This window comes from Entelurus aequoreus, linkage group LG08 (genome assembly GCF_033978785.1).
Source record: "Entelurus aequoreus isolate RoL-2023_Sb linkage group LG08, RoL_Eaeq_v1.1, whole genome shotgun sequence".
Taxonomy (NCBI): domain Eukaryota; kingdom Metazoa; phylum Chordata; class Actinopteri; order Syngnathiformes; family Syngnathidae; genus Entelurus; species Entelurus aequoreus.
Window position 1 is genome coordinate 16,982 of NC_084738.1, and position 25,086 is coordinate 42,067.

Below are 25,086 nucleotides of genomic sequence, written 5' to 3' on the forward strand. Positions count from 1 at the left end.
CTATCCTTTCCAGTATTTTATTGAAAAAAAACAGCATACTGGCGCCATGTTCTTTCAACTTGCCAAATAAAACAAGGAAAATGTTACAAAAATGCACACTTTTGACACCCCTGCTATAGATAATAAAAAATTAAATCTGATAAATCTATCGATAAAAAGCAGACCCAGGCGACGCATGCGCCTTTATTATAACTCTCTCGCTCTCTGTCTCTGCCACTCTCTCACGAATGCTGCTGCGCGCACAATTTGTTTAGTTTTCAACCCCTTCTTAACCCTGAACGTACATTGTTAATACACGCAACCATAACTCAAAATGCCGGACATTTGAGGCATTTAAGAAACACCACCCGGACAGCCCCGCAAAAGAGGACATGTCCGGTGAAAAGAGGTCATGTCCGGTGAAAAGAGGACGTATGGTCAGTCTATCCTAGCCAGACGTGTCCTCTTTTGCTAGCATGCTAGCAGCTAACGAGCTACGATAGACTGACCATATGTCCTCTTTTCACCGGACATGTCCTCTTTTGCGGAGCTGTCAGGGCGGAGTTTCTTAAATGCCTCAAATGTCCGGCATTTTGAGTATTGTTTACACAACGTGCAGTACGCTACTTAATATGTCCGTGTGGAAACTCGTTCGGTACACCTCCGAACCGAAACCCCCGTACCGAAACGGTTCGATACAAACACACTTACCGTTACACCCCTATTATTTTGATTGTTTCTCAGCTGTTTGTAAATGTTGCAGTTTATAAATAAAGGTTAAACTAAAAAAATAAAACGTAGCCTCAGCGCATGCGCACAGCATAGGTCCAACGAATCGATGACTAAATTAATTATTTTTATAATGGATTTTAATCGATTTAACCGATTAGTTGTTGCAGCCCTAATTGTAACGTAACAGTTTTAGATTGTAAAATAGTATGGATTGTAACATAGTATGGATTGTAACGTAACATGGTATAGATTGTAATGTAACATATTGTATAGCTTTTAACATATTGTAACGTAACATACTGTATAGATTGTAACATTGTATAGATTGTAACGTAACCTGTTGTATAGATTGTAACATATTGTCTAGATTGTAACATAAACCATTGTATGGATTTTAACGTAACCCATTGTATGGATTGTAACGTAACCCATTGTGTAGATTGTAACATAACCCATTGTATAGATTGTAATGTAACCCATTGTATAGATTGTAACATATTGTATAGATTGTAATATATTGTATGGACTGTAACATTGTATAGATTGTAACATATTGAATAGACTGTAACGCAACATATTGTACAGATTGTAACATATTGTATAGATTGTAACATATTGAATAGAATTCAACGCAACATATTGTACACATTGTAACATATTGTTTGGATTGTAACATATTGTATACATTGTAACATACTGTACAGATTGTAACATATTGTATAGATTGTAACGTAACCTGTTGTTTAGATTGTAACATATTGTATAGATTGTAACGTAACCTATTGAATAGATTGTAAAGTAACCCATTGAATAGATTGTAACTGGGGCTGCAACTAACTAATTTTTTGATCATCGATTAATCTGTCGATTATTACTTCGATTAATCGATTAATAATCGGATGAAAGAGACAAACTACATTTCTATCCTTTCCAGTATTTTATTGAAAAAAAAACAGCATGCTTATTTTGATTATTGTTTCTGAGCTGTTTGTAAATGTTGCAGTTTATAAATAAAGGTTTATAAAAAAATAAAATAAAAAAAAGTAGCCTCTGCGCATGCGCATAGCATAGATCCAACGAATCGATGACTAAATTAATCGCCAACTATTTTTATAATCGATTTAATCGATAAGTTGTTGCAGCCCTAATCGTAACATATTGTATAGATTGTAACATATTGTATAGATTGTAATGTAACTTATTGTGTAGATTGTAACATTGTATTGAATGTAACGTAACATTGTATAGATTGTAACATATTGCATAGATTGTAACATATTGTATAGATTGTAACGTAACCCATTGTATAGATTGTAACATAATGAATAGAATGTAACGCAACATATTGTACAGATTGTAACATATTGTATAGATTGTAACATGTTGAATATAATGTAACGCAACATATTGTACAGATTGTAACATATTGAATAGAATGTAACACAACATATTGTGCAGATTGTAACGTAGTATAGATTGTAACATATTGTATACATTGTAACATACTGTACAGATTGTCACATATTGTATACATTGTAACATTTTGAATAGCTTGTAACATTTTGAATAGCTTGTAACGTAACATTTTATAGATTGTAATGTAACATTGTATAGATTGTAACATTTATAGATTAAAACGTAACATTTTATAGATTGTAACGTAATATATTGTATAGATTGTGACGTAACATATTGTATAGATTGTGACGTAATATATGGTATATATTGTGATGTAACATATGGTATAGATTTTAACGTAACATATGGTATAGATTCTAATACATTGTATAGATTTTAATGTAACATTTGTATAGATTGTAATGTAACGTATTGTATAGATTATAATGTAACGTATTGTGTAGATTGTAACGTTTTGTATAGATTGTAACATTGTATAGAATGTAACATAACATTTTTATAGATTGTAACATATTGTATAGATTGTAACATATTGTATAGATGCAACTTATAATATAGATTGTAACGTAAAAGTGAATAATTTTAGTTCTGTTTGCTACTTTCAGTGGATGAATACATCACCATCGCTAAAGACAAACACGGATACAACATGGAACAGGTGCACGACTACGTTACTCATTACAATCTCTTCACTCTTATGTTACTACAATTTCTTCACTATTATGTTACTCAGTACTGTCTAGCTTAGTTGAATGACTACATGAGGCAGGTTAGGTGAATGACTACATGAGTAGGGTTGGGTATCGTTTGAATTCGAACGATTCCGATTCTTTGTTTCGATTCCGATTCCTGACCAATCTGGATTCCGATTCTTCTTGTACCATGCCGGGATCAATGTGTTTGACAGGTAGTCTCTGGAAGGTGGTATGTATTTTGGGTTGAGAGTTTTCACCATATCCCTGCAAACATAAACAAACATGTAATGTTGCTGTTACTGTTTAGCCCAGTATCAATTAGCCTAGCTCTAACGTTATTGCTTAACTAACCTAAATGTTGGAGATTCCACCTCTGAAAAGGGATGCAGTCTTTTGACTGTGCAGTGACCTTTCTATGGCACTCTTCCGTCTGTGGCACCGACATCTTCCCCATTGCCGCTACGGTGAACGGAGTACACTGAGCACATCACGGAGCCTGGCTAGCAGGTTGTAAATTGTCTATGAAAAAATATGCGGGCTAATTTGTTAGCTGCCTCAACGTTGGCGCAAAACACATTATTTATTGCATATATTCCATATATAGTTTTACTTACCGGATTCGGACTGCAGTGCAGTCACCGAGGTGCCAGGCTGGGCGTCGGAGGCAGAGGAGGACGGTTGGCACAGCGCGTCGAAGACGGGACACACATTTATTTGTACTCCATGAACTCGGAGGTGCTTCATCATGTTCGACGTGCACCCTCCTAAGCACGAAACAGTCCTGTCGCATGTGTTACATTTCGCCGATATTTCATTTTTTTTAGTAAAATAAAGCCACACTTTTGACCGCCGACGCCCGCTATCCATGCTTGACTGACTCGCTCGGCTACATAGGCTCTGCTATGCTAACACTTCCGGCGGTGGGCGCTTCTTCGTTGGTGTTCAGCGGCTTCTTCTTCCGGTCGGCGTACTTATTCTTTTTTTACGGTCGGCGGACTGGGTATCGAAACTAGGAATCGAAATTTAAACTTTTGAACGATTCCGGCAGAATCGGAAAGTTAGTCCCGGTTCCAATCGATACTCGATACCCAACCCTATACATGAGGCATGTTACGTGAATGACTACATGAGGCAGGTTAGGTGAATGATTACATGAGGCAGGTTAAGTGAATGACTACATGAGGCATGTTACGTGAATGACTACATGAGGCATGTTACGTGAATGACTATATGAGGCAGGTTACGTGACTACATGAGGCAGGTTACGTGAATGACTACATGAGGCATGTTAGGCGAATGGCTACATGACGCATGTTAGGTGAATGGCTACTTGAGGCAGGTTAGGTGAATGTCTACATGAGGCAGGTTAGGTGAATGACAACATGAGGCAGGTTAGGTGAATGACAACATAAGGCAGGTTATGTGAATGTCTACATGAGGCAGGTTACGTGAATGACTACATGAGGCAGGTTACGTGAATGACTACATGAGGCAGGTTACGTGAGTGACTACATGAGGCAGGTTACGTGAGTGACTACATGAGGCAGGTTACGTGAATGTCTACATGAGGCAGGTTACATGAATGTCTACATGAGGCAGGTTACATGAATGTCTACATGAGGCAGTTTAGGTGAATGACTACATGAGGCAGGTTAGGCGAATGATTACATGAAGCAGGTTAGGTGAATGACTATGAGGCAGGTTAGGTGAACGACGACATGAGGCAGGTTACGTGAATGTCTACATGAGGCAGGTTAGGTGAATGACTACATGAGGCATGTTAGGTGAATGTCTACATGAGGCATGTTAGGTGAATGTCTACATGAGGCATGTTAGGTGAATGTCTACATGAGGCATTTTAGGGGAGTGTCTACATGAGGCATGTTAGGTGAATGACTACATGAAGCAGGTTATGTGAAGGTTAAGTGAATGACTACATGAGGCAGGTTAGGTGAATGACTACATGAGGCAGGTTGGGTGAATGACTACATGAGGCAGGTTGGGTGAATGACTACATGAGGCAGGTTAGGAGAATGACTACATGAGGCAGGTTGGGTGAATGACTACATGAGGCATGTAGTCATTCATGAGGCAAGTTAGGTGAATGACTGTCTGAGGCAGGTGAATGACTACATGATTAAGTGAATGACTACATGATGCAGGTTAGGTGAATGACTACATGATTAGGTGGATGACAACATGATGCAGGTTAGGTGAAAGACTACATGATTAGGTGAATGACTACATGAGTCAGGTAAATGACTACATGAGTCAGGTAAATGACTACATGAGTCAGGTAAATGACTCCATGGTTAGGTAAATGACTCCATGGTTAGGTGAAAGACTACATGATTAGGTGAATGACTACATGATTAGGTAAATGACTACATGAGTCAGGTAAATGACTCCATGGTTAGGTAAATGACTCCATGGTTAGGTGAATGACTACATGATTAGGTGAATGACTACATGGTTAGGTAAATTACTACATGATTAGGTGAATGTACTCATTCAAATGTCTACATGAGGCAGGTTAGGTGAATGACTACAGGAAGCAGGTTAGGTGAATGACTACATGAGGCAGGTTAGGTGAACGACTATAGGAGGCAGGTTACGTGAATATCTACATGAGGCATGTTAGGTGAATGACTACATGAGGCAGGTTAGGTGAATGACTACATGAGGTGAGTCATGTTACATGAATGTCTACATGAGGCAGGTTACATGAATGTCTACATGAGGCAGGTTACATTAATGTCTACATGAGGCAGTTTAGGTGAATGACTACATGAGGCAGGTTAGGCGAATGATTACATGAAGCAGGTTAGGTGAACGACGACATAAGGCAGGTTAGGTGAACGACGACATGAGGCAGGTTACGTGAATGTCTACATGAGGCAGGTTAGGTGAATGACTACATGAGGCATGTTAGGTGAATGTCTACATGAGGCATGTTAGGTGAATGTCTACATGAGGCATGTTAGGTGAATGTCTACATGAGGCATTTTAGGGGAGTGTCTACATGAGGCATGTTAGGTGAATGACTACATGAAGCAGGTTATGTGAAGGTTAAGTGAATGACTACATGAGGCAGGTTAGGTGAATGACTACATGAGGCAGGTTGGGTGAATGACTACATGAGGCAGGTTAGGAGAATGACTACATGAGGCAGGTTGGGTGAATGACTACATGAGGCATGTAGTCATTCATGAGGCAAGTTAGGTGAATGACTGTCTGAGGCAGGTGACTGACTACATGATTAGGTGAATGACTACATGATGCAGGTTATGTGAATGACTACATGATTAGGTGGATGACTACATGATTAGGTGAATGACTACATGAGTCAGGTAAATGACTACATGAGTCAGGTAAATGACTACATGGTTAGGTAAATGACTCCATGGTTAGGTGAAAGACTACATGATTAGGTGAATGACTACATGATTAGGTAAATGACTACATGAGTCAGGTAAATGACTACATGAGTCAGGTAAATGACTCCATGGTTAGGTGAATGACTACATGATTAGGTGAATGACTACATGGTTAGGTAAATTACTACATGATTAGGTGAATGTACTCATTCAAATGTCAACATGAGGCAGGTTAGGTGAATGACTACATGAAGCAGGTTAGGTGAATGACTATATGAGGCAGGTTAGGTGAATGACTACATGAGGCAGGTTAGGTGAACGACTATAGGAGGCAGGTTACGTGAATATCTACATGAGGCATGTTAGGTGAATGACTACATGAGGCAGGTTAGGTGAATGACTACATGAGGTGAGTCAGGTTACATGAATGTCTACATGAGGCAGGTTAGGTGAATGACAACATGAGGCAGGTTCGTGGAAGACTACATGAGGCAGGTTAGGTGAATGACTACATGAGGTGAGTCAGGTTACATGAATGTCTACATGAGGCAGGTTAGGTGAATGACAACATGAGGCAGGTTCGTGGAAGACTACATGAGGCAGGTTAGGTGAATGACTACATGAGGTGAGTCAGGTTACATGAATGTCTACATGAGGCAGGTTAGGTGAATGACAACATGAGGCAGGTTCGTGAAAGACTACATGAGGCAGGTTAGGTGTATGACTACATGAGGCAGGTTAGGTGAATGACTACATGAGGCAGGTTAGGTGAATGACTACATGAGGCATGTTTGGTGAATGACAACATGAGGCAGGTTAGGTGAATGACTACATGATGCAGGTTAGATTAATGACTACATGATTAGGTGGATGACAACATGATGCAGGTTAGGTGAATGACTACATGATTAGGTGAATGATGACATGGTTAGGTGAATGACGACATGAGTCAGGTGACTGATATTATGATTAGGTGAATGACTACATGTTTAAGTGAATGACTACATGAGGCAGGTGAATGACTATATGATGAGGTGAATTACTACATCATTAGGTGAATGACTACATGAGGCAAGTTAGGTGAATGACTACATGACTAGGTGAATGATTACATGATTAGGTGAATGACTACACGAGTCAGGTAAATGACTACATGAGGCAGGTTAGGTAAATGACTACATGAGTCAGGTAAATGACTACATGAGGCAGGTTAGGTAAATGACTACATGAGTCAGGTGAATCACTCCATGATTAAGTGAATGACTACATGAGGCAGGTGAATGATTACATGAGTCAGGTGAATGAGAAAGGCTAGGTGAATGACTACGTGATGAGGTGAATGACCACATGATTAGGTGAATGACTACATGAGGCAGGTTAGGTGAATGACTACATGAGTCAGGTGAATGACTGTATGAGTCAGGCGAATGGCTACATGATTAGGTTGACTACATGAGGAAGGTGAATGACCACATGATTAGGTGAATGACTACATGAGGCAGGTTAGGTGAATGACTACATGAGTCAGGTGAATGACTGTATGAGTCAGGCGAATGGCTACATGATTAGGTTGACTACATGAGGAAGGTGAATGACTACATGAGGCAGGTGAATGACTACATGATTAGGTGAATGACTACATGATTAAGTGAATTACTACATCAGTCAGGTGAATGACTACAGGATTCTTCCAGGCCCTGGGTATGTTGTTTTGGCACCAGCACAACGTGGAGAAGTCCTTGGCCGACCTTCCAAACTTCACCCCCTTCCCTGACGAGTGGAGCGTGGAGGACCGGGTTCTGTTCGAGCAGGCCTTCAGCTTCCATGGGAAGAGCTTCCGCCGCATCCAGCAGATGGTAGATGTCAGATGGCAGGTGTCAGCATGTGGTCATGTGACAAGTCCACTTCCTGTTTGCTTCTCCAGCTCCCTGACAAGTCCATGGCCAGCCTGGTGCGCTTCTACTACTCGTGGAAGAAGAGCCGCACCAGGACCAGTGTGATGGACCGACACCACCGCAGAGTCAAGCGGGATAAAGACGACAGGTGAATAACAAAAACACACACAGCTGTGGTCCCGCCCACATGGTCTCAGGGTGTGTGTGTTTTTTAGTGATGACGAGAGTCGTGGAAACGCTGCCAGTGATTTGGAGTCCACTCACATCAAAGACGCCCCCAAGGAGGTCAACTCTTTTCCGAGTACTACATGGAGTAATACTACCAAATACATGAATACTTTTTCTTCCTCCATTTAGTTGACTTCTGGGACCTGTGACAAGTCAGAGGTGAAAACTGCTGTTGGACTCAAAGTAAGAACCTACACCTGCAATTTTACTCCAATGTTGTGTTTTTCTCAAATATTGTGTTACTCAGCACTTTTTCTTTTCTGACATCATCTGAATTAATGCACGCCCTCATGTTGCAGCACGATGATGCACACCCTCCATGTGGCAACATGTTAATGCAAACTCTGATATTGCAGCTCAATAATGCACACACTCATGTTGCATCATGATGATGCACACTCTCATATTGCATTACGGAGCAGGTTAGATTAATGATTACATGATTAGGTGGATGACAACATGATGCAGGTTAGGTGAATGACTACATGATTAGGTGAATGACGACATATTTAGGTGAATGATGACATGAGGCAGGTGAATGACTACATGAGTCAGGTGACTGACATGATTAGTTGAATGACTACATGATTAGGTGAATGACTACATGAGGCAGGTGAATGACTACATGAGGCAGGTGAATGACTACATGTTTAAGTGAATGACTACATGTGGCAAATGTTAATGCACACCCCCATGTTGCGGCATGTTAATGCACACCATGCTGCAACATGTTAATGCACACCCTCATTTTGGAGCTCAATAATGCACACACTCATGTTGCATCACGATGATGCACACCATGTGGCAACATGTTAATGCACTCTCATATCGCATAATGATGATGCACACCCTCATGTTGCAACATGTTAATGCACACCCTCATATTGCAGCTCAATAATGCACACACTCATTTTGCATCAGGATGATTCACACCCTAATGTGGCAAGATGTTAATGCACACCCTCATATTGCAGCATAGTATTGCACACCCTCATGTGGCAAATGTTAATGCACACCCCCATGTTGCAGCATGTTGATGCACACCGTCATGTTACAGCATGATAATGCACACCCACATGTTACAGCATGATAATGCACACCCTCATGTTGCATATACAATGATGCACACCCTCATGTGGCAACATGTTAATGCACACTCAAATTGCAGCTCAATAATGCACACACTCATGTTGCATCATGATGATGCACACCCTTCATGTGGCAAATGTTAATGCACACCCCCATGTTGCAGCATGTTAATGCACACCCTCATGTTTTAGCACGATAATGCACACCCTCATGTTGCATATACGGTGATGCACACCCTCATGTGGCATCACAATGATGCACACCCTCATGTGGCAACATGTTAATGCACACCCTCATATTGCAGCACTGTATTAAACACCCTCATGTGGCAAATGTTAATGCACACCCTCATATTGTAGCACAGTATTAAACACCCTCATGTGGCAAATGTTAATGCACCCCCCATGTTGCAGCATGATAATGCACAACCTTATGTTGCAGCACGATAATGCACACACTCATGTTGCATATATTGTAAAGCACACCCTCATGTGGTATCACAATGATGCACACCCTCATGTGGCAACATGTTAATGTACACTCTCATATTGCAGCGCAATAATGCACACACTCACATTGCAACACGTTAATGCACACCCTAATATTGCAGCACAATAATGCTCAGCCTCATGTGGCAAATGTTAAAGGCCTACTGAAACCCACTACTACTGACCACGCAGTCTGATAGTTTATATATCAATGACATTGCAACACATGCCAATACAGCCGGGTTGGATTAGTAAAGTGCGATTTTAAATTTTCCGCGAAATATCCTGCTGAAAACGTCTCGGTATGATGACGTTTGCGTGTGACGTCACGGATTGTAGCGGACATTTTGGGACACCATTGTGGCCAGCTATTAAGTCGTCTGTTTTCATCGCAAAATTCCACAGTATTCTGGACATCTGTGTTGGTGAATCTTTTGCAATTTGTTTAATGAACAATGGCGATAGCAAAGAAGAAAGCTGTAGGTGGGAAGCGGTGTATTAGCGGCCGGCTGCAGCAACACAAACACGTAGCGGCTACGTCGTAGCCGGTGTTTCATTGCTTACATTCCCGAACGATGACAGTCAAGCTTTACCATTGGCCTGTGGAGAACTGGGACAACATAGACTCTTACCAGGAGGACTTTGAGTTGGATAAGCATGCTTGTGGAGATGGGACAACAGAGACTAGTTGGATTTGCGCTACCGTGAGTACGCAGCTGCGGCTTCCAAACATTTGATCGCTTGCCCGTACGTGCGTGCCGCTATGTGCATGGCACATACGTAACTTTGGGGAAATATATGTGCTGTATGAACTTTGGGGAGGTGAACGGTACTTTGGGCTGTGGGATTGAGTAGGGATGATGTTTGATAAGAAATTATCGAGTTCGAGTCTATTATCGAATCCTCTTATGGAACCGATTCCTTATCGATTCTCTTATCGAGTCCAGATAGGTTGTTGTATACGGAAAAAAACACACAATATTTGGTTTAACAAAAGCTCACTTTTATTATATAAGAAAACAATTTAATCTAAAAAATAAATAAATATTGACTGTTGCCCCCTAAAAAAATAAAATAAATAAATATTGACTGTTGTTACCCAAAGTATATTAAGTGGGATTTTTCAGAAAAACTAATATATAAAGTAACACAAAAACAACCTGTCTCTGTGATCACTATAGGTGTATAAATAATACTATAGTGTTAAATAAAACCAGTCCCTTGGGCACAAAACTGGAAATAATACAGCTCTCCAAAAAGTGCACTTCTGCTGCTATTTGACATAACTGTTTGTTATGATGCTTTGACATTTTTGCACTTTATTTCTTTATTGAAAGAAAATTCTATGAAGAGAAAAGTTGCTTGCAAATGTGGTTACAATGCTAAAAAATGCAAAGTTAAAGCTAAAAAAACAAATACACTTTATTGAGTTAACATTATTTCTTTATAGGGGGAAAGATGTTGTGAGCTAGGGAATATAACAACTACACTACCCATCATGCAACGGGAGTGACGAGCATGCGCGGTAGCCCCGAAAAGTGTTGTTGCATGTCGTCACCCGTGAAAGTAAACGTCAAGAACTCAGCCAACACGCCTCGTCTGCATTATTTATAATTAGACAGACAACACATATATAGTGTGATTTTGTTTTGTTTACAAGGAAAGAAAAACAAAAGTTGAAAAAGGGAGATCATGTCATATATGTATGTGCTGCGGTTGCTATAAGAACGTTGCGACAGCTGCCGTAAAGGAGGTGCGTTGCTAGCCTGGTTGCTATGTTTCCGGTGGGTCGTAAAAGTGTTCGTCATGTGTTTGTACCCTGCTCAAATCTCTCAGTAAAGTTATTCATTGGATTATACCTTTTGTTTTGAACTTTATTACACCTTGGAGCACTTTTTCCCGTCCATTTTTTTTCCTGGTTTCGCTATCTGCGCCTAATGACTGAGCTACGTGACTGATTTCTTGTGATGTCACACGGAGCATTTCTGGTCGGGACGGGATTCGTTCCGAGGGATTCGAATAAAGAACCAACTCTTTTTCTTTACTATAGTGGTCTCGATAACGGTTACCGGTTCTCAAAAAGGGATTCGAGTCCGAGGACTCGGTTCTTTTCTTATCGAACAACCGGGAAAACCGGTTTCGAGTATCATCCCTAGGATTGAGTGTGTTGTGCGGGTGTTTGATTTGTATTGGCGGGTTATATAGACGGGAGGGGGGAGGTGTTTGTTATGTGGGATTCATTTGTGGCATATTAAATATAAGCCTGGTTGTGTTGTGTCTAATAGAGTATATATATGTATTGTGTTTATTTACTGTTTTAGTCATTCCCAGCTGAATATCAGGTCCCACCCGCCTCTTACAGCATCTTCCCTATCTGAATCGCTTCCACTGCCCTCTAGTCCTTCACTCTCACTTTCCTCATCCACAAATCTTTCATCCTCGCTCAAATTAATGGGGTAATCGTCGCTTTCTCGGTCCGAATCGCTATCGCTGCTGGTGGGAATGATTGTAAACAATGTGCAGATGTGAGGAGCTCCACAACCTGTGGCGTCACGCTACTTTCGGTACAGGCAAGGCTTTTTTTATCAGCGACCAAAAGTTGCGAACTTTATCGTCGATGTTCTCTACTAAATCCTTTCAGCAAAAATATGGCAATATCGCGAAATGATCAAGTATGACACATAGAATGGACCTGCTATCCCCGTTTAAATAAGAAAATTTCATTTCAGTAGGCCTTTAAGATGATCTGTAAATCATCGTCTATGCAACATTTTGACCAAATAACCACCATTACATGTTATGTAGACCACAGGGAAGTGTTTTCAATTTAGAAAAGAAAAAAAAAGACTAATTTGATGCGCCCTATAATCCGGTGCGCCTTATATATTAAAAAAGAAAAACAAATAGACCATTCATCAGCAGTGCGCCTTATTATCCGGTGCGCCCTATGGTCCGGAAAATATGGTAATTGTTTGGGATTAGCGTTTGTTTTGTCACGTCCTGTTTACGTCTTGTAGTCTGTTCCACTTCCTGTTTACATTCGTAGTCTGTTCCACTTCCTGTTTACATCCAGTCTGTTCCACTTCCTGTTTAGACTGCAAATTCACACAAGACTCCTCAATCATCATTTTGTCAACATTTTTTTGTTTAGTGTAAAGTGTGTGTGTGTGTGTGTGTGTGTCAGTCAGCAGGCGTCAGAGCGTCCCACAGGGCCAAGAAACGTCCACCCAGAGGAATGTTTCTGAAGCAGGATGACGTGGCTTCACTGTCCTCTTCCACGTGTGCTCATGGCGTCCTGCGACACCTTGATGCTCAGCTCATGACTGTCAAGAGACAGGTACCTGTCTGTCTGTGTGTGTCTGTGTGTGTGAGACTTACCATATACAGTATTTGTGTGTGCGAGAGACTTACCATATATGTGTGTGTGTGTGTGTGCGAAAGACTTACCATATATGTGTGTGTGTCAGGTTCAGAGCATGAAACAGGCCAACAGTATTCTGAAGGAGAAGCTGGACTGTGGAGTGGATAAGTTCAGACAAGCTGAGGTAACCATGGCAACAGCACATCACATGACTACTCTATTACCCATCATCTCTACATTCTTTAACCATACGAGCACTCATTGACTAGTGAACTGACTAGTGTTTGGATCCATGACTAGTTCATGACTGGTGATGTCAGTGTTTGGACTAATGACTGGTGATGTCAGTGTTTGGATCTATCACTAGTTCATGACTGGTGATGTCAGTGTTTGGACCATCAATCCATCCATTTTCTACCACTTGTCCCTTTCGGGGTCGCGGGGGGTGCTGGAGCCTATCTCAGCTGCATTCAGGAGGACTAATGAATAGTTCATGACTGGTGATGTCAGTGTTTGGATCCATGACCAGTTAATGACTGATGATGTCAGTGTTTGGATCCATGACTAGTTCATGACTGGTGATGTCAGTGTTTGGATCCATGACTAGTTCATGACTGGTGATTGCAGTGTTTGGATCCATCACTAGTTAATGGCTAATTAATGACTGGTAATGCCTGTTTGGATCCATGAATAGTTCATGACTGTTGATGTCAGTGTTTGGATCCATCACTAGTTAATGACTGGTGATGTCAGTGTTTGGATCCATGGCCGGTTAATGACTGGTAATGTCAGTGTTTGGATCCATAACTAGTTAATGACTGGTAATGTCAGTGTTTGGATCCATGACTAGTGAATGACTGGTGATGTCAGTGTTTGAATCCATCACTAGTTCATGAATGGTGATGTCAGTGTTTGGATCCATGACTAGTGAATGACTAGTTAATGACTGGTGATGTCAGTGTTTGGATCCATGACTAGTTAATGACTGCTAATGTCAGTCTTTGGATCCATGACTTGTGAACAACTAGTTAATGACTGGTAATGTCAGTGTTTGGATCCATGACAAGTGAATGACTAGTTAATGACTGGTAATCATACTTGCCAACCTTGAGACCTTCGAATTCGGGAGATGTGGGGGGTGGGCGGGGTTAAGGGGGAGGAGTATATTCATAGCTAGAATTCACTGAAATTAAAGTATTTCTTATATTTATTTAAAAAAATTAAAAAAATTAAAATATATATATATATATAGTACAGTAAACAGTAATGAAAACACAGTTGTTCTACTAACTCTACTGTACTTGTTGCTTACTTTAAAAAACAAACAAACACTTACCTTTCACTATTTGAGTAGCTTTTGTTCTGCCATTTGAGTACTGGCAAGCGATCTCTGAATCCGGGAACATATCCTTCACGGATTTGTTGAAAACATCCGCAAATGAGAACGGGATGTTGCTTGCAAGGTGGCCCATAATACTGCGTTGCTGCCGACTTGTGTTTCTCTGACCGTTCATGAGTGACTATATCCATTCGGCCACCGTGTTATGGGTTATAGATAAACTTATGGATAACGGAGACATATTTAATAGTCTCCTTTTCAGGTGAGAGGACGCTTAACGCAGCGCTTTTAAGGCACGCCCACAATATTGTTTGTCCGGCTGGAAATTGCCGTAGTTTTGAAACAATGCATGATGGGAATCCGAATGTTTTGTGTCAGTGTATTAACGTGCCGGCTGGATTAAACAGACGCTGAGAAATAGTTCTGTGCCTGCCTACTTTATGGGTTATAGATAAACCTATGGATAACGGAGACATATATAATACCGTATTTTCCGCACCATAAGCCGCCCCGTGTTGTAAGCCGCACCTTCAATGAATGGCATATTTCAAAACTTTGTTTACCTATTAGCCGCTCCGTGTTATTAGCCGCACCTACGCTACGCTAAAGGGAATGTCAAAAACAACAGTCAGATAGGTCAGTCAAACTTTAATAATATATCACAAACCAGCGTTCTAACAACTCTGTTCACTCCCAAAATGTAATGTGCAAATGTGCAATCACAAAAATAGTAACATTCAAAATAGTGCAGAGCAATAGCAACATCAATAACTCAACGTTGCTCGAACGTTAGTGTCACACAACACACAAAATAAACATTTAAAGCTAATTTTCTGAAGTTATTACTCATCCACAAATCCCTCGAATTATTCTTCTTCGGTGTGCTTCACTTTTTTTTTGACACCATCTATGATGTGGACGCGCATGCAGTCATAGATCAACAGGGACGGAGCTGCGTGAAAAAAGTCACCCGGTCCCTTCGCTCATCTTTTTTTCATCCATCCATCCCTTCGAGTTAGCTTTTATGATGACACCGGCTGGAAAGTTCTCTTTTGGCAAGGTCTTCCTTTTGAATATCACCGTGGGTGGAAGTTTCTGGCCGTTAGCATGGCAAGCTAGAACCACAGTAGGACGACTTCTCATTCCCTGTGGTGCGAATATTCACCGTACGTGTTCCCGTTGTATCCACAGTGCGGTTCACATGAATATCAAAAGTCAGTGGAACCTTGTACGCGTGTCTCTTAGTAGGAGACATTTTGTGGTCTTTACAGAAACACACAAATGAAATGAAACGTAATATCCGCGCGCTTCTTCTTCTACGGGGGCGGGTGCTCACCTTGGCGGTTGCTTACAGTAGAAGAAGAAGCGCTTCCTCTTCTATGGGGGCGGTTGCTTACCATAGAAGAAGAAGCGCTTCCTCTTTTACAGGGAAAAAAGATGGCGGCTGTTTACCGTAGTTGCGAAACCTAAACTTTATGAAAATAAATATTAATATTAATCCATATATAAGGTGCACCGGGTTATTAGCCGCACTGTCAGCTTTTGAGAAAAATTGTGGTTTTTAGGTGCGGCTTATGGTGCGGAAAATACGGTAGTCTCCTTTCCAGGTGAGAGACTACGCTAAAGGCAGTGCCTTTAAGGCACGCCCCCAATATAGTTGTCCGGCTGGAAACTGGGAGATTTTCGGGAGAATAGTTGTCCCGGGAGATTTTCGGGAGTCAGTGTTTGGATCCATTACTAGTTAATGACTGGTAATGTCAGTGTTTGTATCTATGACTACTGAATGACTAGTTAATGACTGGTAATGTCAGTGTTTGGATCCATGACTAGTTAATTACTGGTGATGTCAGTGTTTGGATCCATCACTTGTTCATGACTGGTGATGTCAGTGTTTGGATCCATCACTAGTTAATGACTGGTGATGTCAGTGTTTGGATCCATGACTAGTGAATGACTGGCGATGTCAATGTTTGGATCCACGACTAGTCAATGACTGGTGATGTCAGTGTTCGGATCCATCACTAGTTAATGGCTGGTGATGTCAGTGTTTGGATCATCACTAGTTAATGACTCGTAATGTCAGTGTTTGGATCCATGACTAGTTAATGACTGCTAATGTCAGTGTTTGTATCCATGATTCGTGAATGACTAGTTAATGACTGGTAATGTCAGTGTTTGGATCCATGACTCTTTCATGACTGGTGATGTCAGTGTTTGGACTAATGACTAGTTAATGACTGGTGATGTCAGTGTTTGGAACCATGACTGGTGGTGTCAGTGTTTGGACTAATGACTAGTTAATGACTGGTGATGTCAGTGTTTGGAACCATGACTGGTGATGTCAGTGTTTGGATCCATCACTTGTTCATAACTGGTGATGCCATTGTTTGGATCCATCACTAGTTAATGACTGGTGATGTCAGTCTTTGGATCCATGACTAGTGAATGTCTGGTGATGTCAGTGTTTGGATCCATGACTAGTGAATGACTGGTGATGTCAGTGTGTGGATCCGTCACTAGTTATTGACTGGTGATGTCAGTGTTTGGATCATCACTAGTTAATGACCGGTAATGTCAGTGTTTGAATCTATGACTAATGAATGTCTAGTGAATGACTGGTGATGTCAGTGTTTGGACTAATGACTAGTTAAAGGCCTACTGAAACCCACTACTACCGACCACGCAGTCTGATAGTTTATATATCAATGATGAAATCTTAACATTGCAACACATGCCAATACGGCCGGGTTAACTTATAAAGTGCAATTTTAAATTTCCCGCGAAACTTCCGGTTGAAAACGTCTCGGTATGATGACGTTTGCGCGTAACGTCACGTAGTGAACGGAAGTATTCGGACCCCATTGGATCCAATACAAAAAGCTCTGTTTTCACCACATAATTCCACAGTATTCTGGACATTTGTGTTGGTGAATATTTTGCAATTTGTTTAATGAACAATGAAGACTGCAAAGAAGAAAGCTGTAGGTGGGATCGGTGTATTAGCGGCGGACTACAGCAACACAAACAGGAGGACTTTGAGACTTCCTCCGTCTCCGGGCCGCCGACCGCATCTATGATCGGGTGAAGTCCTTCGTCGCTCCGTCGATCGCTGGAACGCAGGTGAGCACGGGTGTTGATGAGCAGATGAGGGCTGGCTGGCGTAGGTGGATAGCTAATGTTTTTAGCATAGCTCTGTCAAGGTCCCGTAGCTAAGTTAGCTTCAATGGCGTCGTTAGCAACAGCATTGTTAAGCTTCGACAGGCTGGAAAGCATTAACCGTGTAGTTAAATCGATCCTTCCAGTCAGGGGTTTATTTCTTTTGTTTCTATCTGCATTTAAGCACGATGCTATCACGTTAGCTCCGTAGCTAAAGAGCTTCGGCGATGTATTGTCGTGGAGATAAAAGTGACTGTGAATGTCCATTTCGCGTTCTCGACTCTCATTTTCAAGAGGATATAGTATCCGAGGTGGTTTAAAATACAAATCCGTGATCCACAATAGAAAAAGGAGAAAGTGTGGAATCCAATTGTACCTAAGTTACGGTCAGAGTGAAAAAAGATACGTCCTGCACTGCACTCGAGTCCTTCACTCTGACGTTCCTCATCCACGAATCTTTCATCCTCGCTCAAATTAATGGGGTAATCGTTGCTTTCTCGGTCCGAATCGCTCTCTCTGCATTGTAAACAATGGGAAAATGTGATGAGCCCTTCAACCTGTGACGTCACGCTACTTCCGGTACAGGCAAGGCTTTTTTTGCGAACTTTATCGTAGATGTTCTCTACTAAATCCTTTCAGCAAATATATGGCAATATCGCGAAATGATCAAGTATGACACATAGAATGGATCTGCTATCCCCGTTTAAATAAAAACATTTCATTTCAGTAGACCTTTAATGACTGGTGATGTCAGTGTTTGGAACCATGACTGGTGATGTCAGTGTTTGGACTAATGACTAGTAATGTCAGTGTTTGGATCCATCACTTGTTCATAACTGGTGATGCCAGTGTTTGGATCCATCACTAGTTAATGACTGGTGATGTCAGTCTTTGGATCCATGACTAGTGAATGTCTGGTGATGTCAGTCTTTGGATCCATGACTAGTGAATGACTGGTGATGTCAGTGTGTGCATCCGTCACTAGTTATTGACTGGTGATGTCAGTGTTTGGATCATCACTAGTTAATGACTAGTGAATGACTGGTATAGTGTTTGGATCCATACCTAGTGAATGACTAGTTAATGAGTGGTAAAGTCAATGTTTGGATCCATGACTAGTTAATGACTGGTAATGTCAGTGTTTGGATCCATGACTAGTTAATGACTGGTAATGTCAGTGTTTGGATCCATGACTATAATAATGACTAGTTAATAAGCGCTATATAAATATACTTCACTACTTTTCACAGTACTATTAGCAGTACTACCCGCATTGTTATGACCTGTACTTTGATCAGTGCTATGACCAGTACTATTAGCAGGATTTTGAGCAGTATTTTTAGCACTATTTTAAGCAATACTATTAGCAGTGTTATGACTGGTACTTTGATCACTAACTGTTGCAGTACTATTAGCCGTGTTATGACTGGTACTTGATCACTAACTGTAACAGTACTAATAGCAGTGTTGTGACTGGTACTTTGATCACTAACTGTAGCAGTACTATTAGCAGTGTTATGACTGGTACTTTGATCACTAACTGTAGCAGTACTATTAGCAGTGTTATGACTGGTACTTTGATCACTAACTGTAGAAGTACTATTCAGTGTTATGACTGGTACTTTAATCACTAACTGCAGCAGTACTATTAGCATTATGACTGGTACTTTGATCACTAATTGTTGCAGTACTATTCGTGGTGTTATGACTGGTACTTTGATCACTAACTGTAGCAGTACTATTAGCAGTGTTATTACTGATGCTTTGATCATTAACTGTAGCAGTACTATTAGCAGTGTCATGACTGGTACTTTGATCACTAATTGTAGCAGTACTATTAGCAGCACTATTAGCAGTGTTATGACTGGTACTTTGATCACTAACTGTAGCAGTACTATTAGCAGTACTATTAGCAGTGTTATGACTGGTATACTTTGATCACTAATTGTAGCAGTACTATTAGTAGTGTTATGACTGGTACCTTAATCACTAACTGTAGCAGTACTATTAGCAGTACTATTAGCAGTGTTATGACAGCTACTTTGATAACTAACTGTAGCAGTACTATTAGCTGTACTATCAGCAGTACTATTAGCAGTGTTATGACTGCTACACTATATTGCCAAAAGTATTTGGCCACCCATCCAATTGATCAGAATCAGGTGTCCTAATCACTTGGCCCGGCCACAGGTGTATAAAATCAAGCACTTAGGCATGGAGACTGTTTCTACAAACATTTGTGAAAGAATGGGCCGCTCTCAGGAGCTCAGTGATTTCCAGCGTGGAACTGTCATAGGATGCCACCTGTGCAACAAATCCAGTCGTGAAATTTCCTCGCTCCAAAGTCAACTTTTGGCTTTAATATAAGAAAATGGAAGAGTTTGGGAACAAAAAGTAACTCAGACACGAAGTGGTAGACCACGTAAACTGACAGAGAGGGGTCAGCGGATACTGAAGCGCATAGTGCAAAGAGGTCGCCGACTTTCTGCACAGTCAATTGCTGCAGAGCTCCAAACTTCATGTGATCTTCCAATTAGCCCACGTACAGTACGCAGAGATCTTCATGGAATGGGTTTCCATGGCCGAACAGCTGCATCTAAGCCATACGTCATCAAGTCCAATGCAAAGCGTCGGTGTAAAGCACGTCGCCACTGGACTCTAGAGCAGTGGAGACGCAGTCTCTGGAGTGATGAATCACGCTTTTCGATCTGGCAATCTAATGGACGAGTCTGGGTTTGGAGGTTGCCAGAAGAACGGTACATTTCGGACTGCATTGTGCCGAGTGTAAAATTTGGTGGTGGAGGAATTATGGTGTGGGATTGTTTTTCAGGAGTTGGGCTTGGCCCCTTAGTTCTAGTGAAAGGAACTTTGAATGCTCCAGGATACCAAAACATTTTGGACAATTCCATGCTCCCAACCTTGTGGGAACAGTTTGGAGCGGGCCCCTTCCTCTTCCAACATGACTGTGCACCAGTGCACAAAGCAAGGTCCGTAAAGACATGGATGACTGAGTCTGGTGTGGATGAACTTGACTGGCCTGCACAGAATCCTGACCTGAACCCGATAGAACACCTTTGGGTTGAATTAGAACGGAGACTGAGAGCCAGGCCTTCTCCACCAACATCAGTGTGTGACCTCACCAATGAGCTTTTGGAAGAATGGTCGAAAATTGCTATAAACACCTTCCATAACCTTGTGGACAGCCTTCCCAGAAGAGTTTAAGCTGTAATAGCTGCAAAAGGTCGCCCAATATCATATTGAACCCTATGGGTTAGGAATGAGATGGCATTTCATGTTCATATGTGAATCAAGGCAGGTTGCCAAATACTTTTGGCAATATAGTGTACTTTGATCAGTAATTGTAGAAGTAATATTAGCAGTACTATTAGCAGTGTTATGACTGCTACTTTGATCAGTAATTGTAGCAGTACTATTAACAGTACTAATAGCAGTTTTATGACTGGTACTTTTATCACTAACTGTAGCAGTACTTTTAGCAGTACTATTAGCATTACTATTAGCGGTGTTATGACTGCTACTTTGATCAGTAATTGTAGCAGTACTATCAGCAGTACTACTAGCAGTACTATTAGCAGTACTATTAGCAGTGTTATGACTGGTACTTTGATCAGTAACGGTAGCAGTACTATTAGCAGTACTATTAGCGGTGTTATTCCTGCTACTTTGATCACTAACTGTAGCAGTATTATTAGCAATACTATTAGCAGTGTTATGACTGGTACTTTGATCAGTAATTGTAGCAGTACTATTAGCAGTACTACTAGCAATGTTATGACTGGTACTTTGATCAGTAATTGTAGCAGTACTATTAGCAGTACTATTAGTAGTACCACTAGCAGTACTATTAGCAGTGTTATGACTGGTACTTTCATCAGTAACGGTAGCAGTACCATTAGCAGTACTATTAGCGCTGTTATTCCTGCTACTTTGATCACCAACTGTAGCAGTATTATTAGCAATACTATTAGTAGTGTTATGACTGGTACTTTGATCAGTAATTGTAGCAGTACTATTAGCAGTACTACTAGCAATGTTATGACTGGTACTTTAATCAGTAATTGTAGCACTACTTCTAGCAGTACTATTAGTAGTACCACTAGCAGTACTATTAGTAGTGTTATGACTGGTACTTTGATCAGTAACAGTAGTAGTAGCAGTACTATTAGCGGTGTTATTCCTGTTACTTTGATCACTAACTGTAGCAGTATTATTAGCAATACTATTAATCAATCCAATCAATCAATCAATCAATGTTTATTTATATAGCCCTAAATCAAAAGTGTCTCAAAGGGCTGTACAAGCCACAACGACATCCTCGGTACAGAGCCCACATACGGGCAAGGAAAACTCACCCCAGTGGGACGTCAATGTGAATGACTATGAGAAACCTTGGAGAGGACCGCATATGTGGGTAACCCCCCCCCCTCCCCCCCCCCCCCCCCCCCCCCCCCCCCAGGGGAGACCGAAAGCAATGGATGTCGAGTGGGTCTGACATAATATTGTGAAAGTCCAAAACATCAGCGAAAGTCCAGTCCATGGTGGGGCCAGCAGGAACCATCCCGAGCGGAGACGGGTCATCAGCGTAGAGATGTCCCCATCCGATGAACAGGCTAGCGGTCCACCTCGGAGCAGAGTAGAAAAGAAAAGAAAAGAAACGGCAGATCAACTGGTCTAAAAAGGGAGTCTATTTAAAGGCTAGAGTATACAAATGAGTTTTAAGATGAGACTTAAATGCTTCTACTGAGGTAGCATCTCTAACTTTTACCGGGAGGGCATTCCATAATATTGGAGCCCGAATAGAAAACGCTCTATAGCCCGCAGACTTTTTTTGGGCTCTGGGAATCACTAATAAGCCGGAGTTCTTTGAACACAGATTTCTTGCCGGGACATATGGTACAATACAATCGGCAAGATAGGCAGGAGCTTGACCGTGTAGTATTTTATACGTAAGTAGTACAACATTAAAGTCGCATCTTAGGCGCACAGGAAGCCAGTGCAAGTGAGCCAGTATAGGCGTAATATGATCAAACTTTCTTGTTTTTGTCAAAAGTCTAGCAGCCGCATTTTGTACCATCTATAATCTTTTAATGCTAGACATAGGGAGGCCCGAAAATAAAACGTTACAGTAATCGAGACGAGATGTAACGAACGCATGGATAATGATCTCAGCATCGTTTGTGGACAAAATGGAACGAATTTTAGCGATATTACGGAGATGAAAGAAGGCCGTTTTAGTAACACTCTTAATGTGTGACTCAAACGAGAGAGTTGGGTCGAAGATAATACCTAGATTCTTTACCGAGTCGCCTTATTTAATTGTTTGGTTTTCAAATGTTAAGGTGGTATTATTAAATAGATGTCGGTGTTGAGCAGGACCGATAATCAGCATTTCCGTTTTCTTAGCGTTGAGTTGCAAAAAGTTAGCGGACATCCATTGTTTAATTTCATTAAGACACGCCTCCAGCTGACTACAATCCGGCGTGTTGGTCAGCTTTAGGGGCATGTAGAATTGGGTGTCATCAGCATAACAGTGAAAGCTAACACCGTATTTGCGTATGATGTCACCTAGCGGTAGCATGTAAATACTAAAGAGTGCAGGGCCAAGAACCGAACCCTGGGGAACTCCGCACGTTACCTTAACATAGTCCGAGGTCACATTGTTACGGGAGACACACTGCATCCTGTCAGTAAGATAAGAGTTAAACCAAGACAAGGCTAAGTCTGACATCCCAATACGCGTTTTGATACGCTCTAATAAAATATTATGATCAACAGTATCGAAAGCGGCGCTAAGATCAAGAAGCAGCAACATAGATGACGCATCAGAATCCATCGTTAGCAATAGATCATTAGTCATTTTTGCGAGGGCTGTCTCCGTAGAGTGATTTGCCCTGAAACCGGATTGAAAAGGTTCACAGAGATTGTTAGACGCTAAGTGTTCATTTAGCTGCTGTGCGACAATTTTTTCGAGGATTTTCGAGATAAACGGAAGGTGGGACACCGGCCGGTAGTTCACCATGAGGTCAGGATCGAGGTTAGGTCTTTTGAGTAGAGGATGAATAACCGCTTTTTTGAATGCTAGGGGAACAGTACCAGAGGAAAGTGATAAGTTTATAATATTTAACACTGATGGACCTAATAAAACAAAAAGCTCCTTGATAAGTTTCCCAGGAATTGGGTCAAGTAAACATGTTGTTTGTTTTGTCCCATTTACACATTTTAACAATTCCTCCAATGTTATTTCATCAAAGAGGGAGAAACTATTTTGGAGGGCAGTGTCCGTCGTATATACAGTCGTATCTGTGTTAATAGAACCCAGTTGTAGCTGAGATGCATTGTCTTTAATCTCTTTTCTAATGACTTCAATTTTCTTATTAAAGAAATTCATAAAGTCATCTGCTGAGTGGGTGGAGCTACTGGGAGGAGTCCCTTGTTGGGTTAGCGATGCTACTGTACTAAACAAAAATTTAGGATCATTTTTGTTGAGGTGGATGAGATTTGAGTAATATTTAGCTTTAGCTGAGGTAAGCATGCGTTTATAAGTTATTAAACTATCACTCCATGCTTGATGGAAAACCTCAAGTTTAGTCGCACGCCATTTGCGTTCCAGCTTTCTACATGATAATTTCTGGGCTTTAGTTTCTTCTGTAAACCATGGGGTACGCCTTTTAGGGGCCCTTTTTAGCTTTAGCGGTGCTACACTATCAATGGTGTCGCGCAGGGCGTCGTTAAAGTTGTTAGTGAGGTTATCAATAGAGCCCACATAATTTGGGAATTGGTGCCATTACCGAAGGCAGTAGGTCAGTAAGAGTCGTCGTTGTGGCAGCATTAATGTTGCGGCTGCTATAGTAGTTATTATTATTATTATTAGTTTGTTGACAATGAGTCAGAACTTCGAATTTTATAAGGTAATGATCGGACATTACTTTAGTGTACGGGAGTATCGTAACTTTGGAGGTGGTGACACCCCTGACGAGCACTAGATCTATCGTATTACCGTTGCGATGCGTGGGTTCATTTATTTTTTGTGTAAGACCACAGCTATCAATTATAGTCTGGAGCGCCACGCATGGAGGGTCCGATGGGGTATTCATATGGATGTTAAAGTCTCCCATTATGATTATATTGTCACCGTGCGTCACTAGATCAGCAACGAACTCTGAAAATTCATTGATAAAGTCCGAATAGGGCCCTGGGGGGCGGTAGATGACAGCCAGGTGCAGAGGCAGCGGTGTGACAAACCTCACAGTAAGCACCTCAAACGAGTTATATTTATTATTTAGGTCCGAGGTAAGGCTAAAGTTTTT

At 41.2% G+C, this 25,086-nt stretch overlaps 1 protein-coding gene across 1 annotated transcript in view; it reads left to right on the top strand.

Annotated features, from left to right (window-relative positions):
• The window catches only part of LOC133654913 (REST corepressor 1-like), a 36,633-nt gene that overhangs the window by 9,422 nt on the left and 2,125 nt on the right, over window positions 1-25,086 (top strand). The window contains exons 2-8 of the mRNA XM_062054779.1: window positions 2,736-2,788; window positions 7,897-8,058; window positions 8,127-8,245; window positions 8,313-8,382; window positions 8,455-8,508; window positions 13,087-13,239; window positions 13,370-13,447. Of these exons, the coding sequence (XP_061910763.1) occupies window positions 2,736-2,788; window positions 7,897-8,058; window positions 8,127-8,245; window positions 8,313-8,382; window positions 8,455-8,508; window positions 13,087-13,239; window positions 13,370-13,447 (689 nt within the window). The remainder of the gene's footprint in view (window positions 1-2,735; window positions 2,789-7,896; window positions 8,059-8,126; window positions 8,246-8,312; window positions 8,383-8,454; window positions 8,509-13,086; window positions 13,240-13,369; window positions 13,448-25,086) is intronic.